This window comes from Coenobita brevimanus, chromosome 63 (assembly GCF_032717465.1).
Source record: "Coenobita brevimanus isolate Jiangsu-jjx chromosome 63, ASM3271746v2, whole genome shotgun sequence".
Lineage (NCBI taxonomy): Eukaryota > Metazoa > Arthropoda > Malacostraca > Decapoda > Coenobitidae > Coenobita > Coenobita brevimanus.
This window is the reverse complement of record NC_137016.1, coordinates 136501-142500: the sequence shown is the minus strand read 5'-3', so window position 1 is coordinate 142500 and position 6000 is coordinate 136501. Positions and strand designations below refer to the sequence as shown.

General features: G+C 42.3%; 1 protein-coding gene across 3 annotated transcripts in view; it reads left to right on the top strand.

Moving 5' to 3' along the window:
- The window catches only part of LOC145404457 (bestrophin homolog 15-like), a 62546-nt gene that overhangs the window by 20698 nt on the left and 35848 nt on the right, over nucleotides 1-6000 (top strand). For all 3 annotated transcript variants that reach the window (XM_080275977.1, XM_080275975.1, XM_080275974.1), the window contains exon 4: nucleotides 4165-4294. In XM_080275977.1, coding sequence (XP_080132103.1) covers nucleotides 4165-4294 — 130 coding nt within the window. The remainder of the gene's footprint in view (nucleotides 1-4164; nucleotides 4295-6000) is intronic.

Sequence of the window (6000 nt, the reverse complement as noted above, 5' to 3'; positions counted from 1 at the left end):
CCTTCTTCTCTGCCTCTCCCACTGTTTTCCTTCGTCTGCCTTTCTTCTTTCCAGCCTCTTATTCTTTCTTTGTTTCTTTCCGTCTTTGTTTATGTTTCCGGTCCCTTTCTTATAGGCGATTCTCAGTTGGATTCCGTTTTCTTTACTTTTTCACAAATTCCCTTCAAGCGTGTTACGGATTACTCATTTTTCTGATCTGTGGATTTTAAAGGGAATTATATGGTAAATGTGCAAGAGAGGAGCGCCTTCACGTGGTGGCACTGGTCGGCTCCACTGCCCGGTTATACAGACGTCCCTCAGCTTCCTCCCTATCGCCCGAAAGGAGGATGGTGGACTGCAAGAGAATTACATCGCGTTTACGTCAAGATGAGCCTGGGGTTGCTACTACTACTACTACTATTTGTTCAGAATCAAACCACAAAAACACCTAACGGAATGTAATGAAATATGGCAGCAAAGATTCGTAGCGTTTACCAGTTTCTCTCTCTCTCTCTCTCTCTCTCTCTCTCTCTCTCGCGGAATGTTGGCGTTTTTTAATTATTTATCTCTCTGCCTTTTCAAAATGTCACCCCTTCCCGCGATTCTAGGTTCGTTCTGCGTCGTATAATCCCTTGAGTTTACGTGTGTGTGTGTGTGTGTGTGTGTGTGTGTGTGTGTGTGTGTGTGTGTGTGTGTGTGCCAGCTAGACGATTGTACACAGCTTTAAGAGAAAACTGATATTAAATTTGGTTAACGAAGGTTGTATCCCATCCCTCCATTTTTTTTAAGTTTCCCCTAAATTGCATGAAATATTTAGGCCTTACGTAGGTGGTGGCGGCCATCATCCACTCACTTGATGTAGTGCTGCCTACTTCTTCCTTCACCTCTGTCATTCTTTTTCTGTGTCTGTCCTCTTCTCTTCCTATTTCTCTCCATCATCCACTCACTTGATGTAGTGCTGCCTACTTCTTCCTTCACCTCTGTCTTTCTTTTTCTGTGTCTGTCCTCTTCTCTTCCTATTTCTCACCATCATCCACTCACTTGATGTAGTGCTGCCTACTTCTTCCTTCACATTTATCATTATTTTTCTGTCTGCCCACCTCTCTGCCTATTTATCTCCATCATCCACTCACTTGATGTAGTGCTGCCTACTTCTTCCTTCACCTTTATCATTCTCTTTCTGTGTCTGCCCTCCTTTCTTCCTATTTCTTCCATCTTTCCTGTCGTTTTTTATTTCACTTCGTTCCTTCTCAAGTAACTTTACATTGCGTGACAAGCCTGATGGTTCCCTGTAAGCCAGGAAACCATATACAGCGCTGGGTGGTAACCATATAATCAACCCACACGTGTTCTCTACGTGTCAACAAGCGGGTTGGAGGAGGGTTAGTGCCCCTCCCCGTAAAACAACTAAAAGACAAACGACCACCCCATACACGGAATTATGGCTTCTGGCTAAAGATAGATTGATGGATGGATAGATAGATAGACAGATAGATAGATAGTATAGGGAGTAAAATATAATACGTTACAGGATTAAAATTAAAGATGACAGTGTTGGGAAAAAGCGTTGGTCAGTTGGGGAGATGAACGGAGAGAGAGAGAGAGAGAGAGAGAGAGAGAGAGAGAGAGAAATTGCGAAGGTTGGGAGGATGTTGAAGAATTGAGGGTGATCAGGCATGAAATAGAGAGAGAGAGAGAGAGAGAGAGAGAGAGAGTTGAGGAATGGGCAGCGAGACAAGGAAGAGGGGGGGGGGAATGAGAATAGGAATCGTTAAGCTGTCAGCCGAGAAATAGAGGCAATTTGCTTGTTAATGAGGAGGGAGGAAGAGATGGGAGGTAATTAGGCAGGTAATGAGGGGGGAAGGGAGTGTTAATTGAGGAGGTGTGATTCCGTAAATGACCCCTTCCACCAGCAGCTTACGTCATCATCATCATCATCATTATTATCATCATCAGCATCATCATCATCACCATCATCATCAACATTATCAGACTTTTCCACCACCACAACCACCACCACCACCATCATCATCATCATCATCATCATCATCATCATCATCATCATCATCATCATCTACATTCGCTTTCAGCCTTTCACCAGCACCACCACCACCACCACCATCATCATCATCATCATCATCGTCATCATCATCATCATCATCATCATCATCTATATTATATAATAATGACTTAGTTTATAATAATTGCCCACCCAAGACTGTTAATATGTTCATGGAAAATAATTTGCCTTGTAAAGATCGATACGAATGACATTGCTTTAAGTTGGGGTTATATTCCAATGAGAAATATTATATTTTCAAATATTACAACATCATTTTCAACGCTGCAAGTAAATATCAGTTTATGTGGGATGTGACTGGATATTTTGGGTGTGATAGGAAGTGTTGGGAGAAATACAGTGAGGTGGTTTGGCCATGTGGAGAGGATGGAGAGTGAGAGACTAACGAGGAGTGTGTGTGAGTGAGATGAAGGGGGGGGGAGAAGGAGGGGGAAACTGAGGATGAGATGGGGGGAATGGAGTGGAGAGATATGTGAGAGAAGGGGGTGTAAATTGAGGAATGGAGAGTGAGAAACTAACGAAGAGAGCATATGTGAGGTAATGAGGTGGAAGGGGGGAGAGGGAGGAGACCGAGGATGAAATGGAGGGATGGAGTGGAGAGGTATGTGAGAGAAAAGGGTGTAAGTTAAGGGATGGAGAGTGAGAAACTAACGAAGAGAGCATATGTGAGTGAGGTAGTGAGGGGGAGGGGGGGAGAGGGAGGGGGAGACCGAAGATCAGATGGAGGGATGGAGTGAAGAGGTATATGAGAGAAGGGGATTGTGAGGTTAGGAGAGGGCAGTGTAATGGCAGGGGACAGGACAACATGGAGGTGATTTGTTTGTGATTACCCCTTACGGGATTAATGCATCTGGCTAGAGAGAGAGAGAGAGAGAGAGAGAAAGAGAGAGAGAGAGAGAGACAGACAGACAGACAGACAGACAGACAGACAGACAGACAGACAGACAGATTGGATATAGTGTATGTGTTTGGATTAAGGTTGATCAGGAATTTAAAGAAGCAAGTATTATTTTTGAGATACGTACTAAGCATTTTCTATCTTATCTTGGTCCACATTTATGCCCTTTTGTAGCTTGTTTCACGCAGCTCAGTGGCAGAAAAACAGTGTTTCAGTTCTGCGTCTTTTCCATAACACTTCTTCGTGACTAGCACCGTATTCTAGTGTAAACTGTTAGAACTCGGCATTCAAGATGGAGTGATGGCAATTTTAGGGCAAGTTAGAGTAAAAAAGAGTATAATATGAACTGTAATATTTCAGAAGTGATTAAATGCGTATTTTGATCGCATAATGATGAACAGTTGCATGTTATGTAAAAAAAAATTATGTAATATATGACAGCTTTATGGCAAAAAAAAAAAAAAGAAAAAGTAAATTTGTGAGGCACATTGAATGACCATCTAGTTATGACAATTATGTTACTCAATATGCAAATCCATTTTTACCTTGGCAGTGGTGCAGGTGAGAGATGCCTTCGTTGGTGGCATTGATGTGACGGAGCTGCCAGGGTGTACAAACGTCCCTCAGTCCCCATCCTATCCCACAAAAGGAGGATGGTGGACTGCAGAAGATGGCTAACTTTATTTTGCAGTCAAATGGGTTGGCATTTCAGATGAACCACCACCACCACACTCATCATCATCATCATCGCCATCACTATCACCATCACTGCCATCATATTCATCATCGTCATATTGGCAGTCAGCAGAAGGCCTTCATCTCACAGGCAGTAGGAAGTGCTATGTTGTGTGGTTCATTTGGCCTTTGAGATACAGCCAAGAATTTCAGAGGGTTATGCAATGAGTGGATGGATGTGTGGCCCACTTTTTTTTTTGGTGGGGGGGTGGGGGAAGGGGGACACTTTTGTGATAGTTCTCCTACATTTATATTTTTCTGTTTCTATTTTTGGAACCCTCCCACTCCGTGTAATGCAGATGATGGTGGTGGTGGTGGTGGTCATGGTGGTGGTGGTGGTGGTGGTGGTGGTGGTGGTGGTGATGATGATGATAATGATGATGATGATGATGATGATGATGATGGTGGTGGTGATGATGATGATGATGATGATGATGATGATGATGATGATGTACAACACTTTATCTTTTAGGACGAGAGGTCTCGGCTGATGCGGCGTACAGTGATGCGTTATGTGAACCTCTGCCAGACACTGACGCTCATCATGATCAGCCCTAAAGTCAAGAAGCGATTTCCCACACTGGATCACCTGGTTGAGGCAGGTAGGGCACTGCTGGAGTGGTTATGCCTCTTTAACTCCTTTAGCTCATTGTAATGTGGCTGTAAGCTTGGTCACATGCCACATAATCATCTGTTTTTGGAAGGAAGCAAAAAGATAGTGGATAAAGGTAAAATAAATAAAAGGTAGTGATGACCATCATCTGCTCGCTTGATGCAGTGCTGCCTACTTCTTCCTTCATCATTGTTTTTCTGTCTGCCCTCCTCTCTTCCTAGTTCTCACATCTTTCATGTTACTTTTTATTACCCTTCTTTCCTTTTCAGGTGGCTTGACATCAAATGACAAACCTAATACTTTCCCATAAGCCAGGAAACCATTTACAATGCTGGGTGGTAGCCATATAACCAACCCATACGTGTTCCCTACATGTCAACAAGTGCATTGGCGAAGGGTTAGTGTCCCTCCCAGTAAAACAACTAACTCAAAGACAAATGGCCACTCCTTACAGGATTATGGCATCAGGCTATAGATAGATAGGAAAACTCAGCACTCTGACACTTGCCAACTACATCAAAGGTCATGACAAACATGTATTCAAAATAAAGCACTATATTCTTACTTGTTAACAGCATAGTTGATGCTAAAATACACACCATATCAGCAAATCAGAAGAGAAACTTGAATTCAAATTTCTTACTCCTAAAAACATTTGGAAAAAAAAAAAAAAAAAAAATCACCTGGCTTCATGGGAAAGGGGACACTTAGCAACTGGGTTTAGCTCATTTATCTTGATGTGGTAGCACGGGACATCTGTGTAGTGTGATGTGTTGTCCTGGAGAGATGCAATGATGAAGGAGTGTTGTTGACAGGATACGAAGAGCCTAGCCTTAGAGCACAATGCAGTGACATCCTCTCCCAGTTTAGGATCCGGTGACAACAGCTCCCAGTGCACGACCTATGACTAGAGCCACCGTCCTAGTGTGTGACATGATGACGCTTCCTCCTGGACTCCACTCAGCTCACCTCTAATACAGTACCATGCTGCGATAATAGTATTTTGAAGACCCAGGTACATACCACATCTCACAACATAAGCCCACTGAACCCTGTATCACCCATATGGCACTAAAATGTAGTACAAGAAAGTGAAAAAACATTTTCTCTCTCTACATATTTATGCAAATCCTCAAAATTCCCATGTCCTGGAACATCCCTATAATTCTCTTGCTTCAGACCACTTGCATCAGCCAGTTCCATTTACCACCCAGGCAACTCATCATCCTAGGGATGCATTCAGCTGCAGGAGCATTCAGCTACAAGAACCACATAGTCCAAGCTTTGACTCTCTGTGATACAAATCTTATTACACATGTGTTATTACTTGTTTTTCCAACAGTTTCTCACACATGTTGAAATATTTAACTGGTTTTTCACTTGCTTTACCTTCTAGTCCTTAGAAAATATTTACAGTACCATGGCCAACCTCAATACAGAGATTCCTTTAGGAGAAATATGGCTGGAAGTAAGAATAATAAGTTTTTAAAAAGTGTTACTCTGTTGATTGGTTTAGCAGATGATATTTTCAAAATATAAAGTTTATCTGCCTTCTGATGAAAAATATTAAATTGATTAAGATCTTTAGCAGCAGTGATGAGTTACATTAGATGTGTAGATGCACTTGTTTTTATTTGACTTTTGGCAGGAACACAAAATTGGACAGAAAAACAAAAGTCAGGTGCTAAATATTTT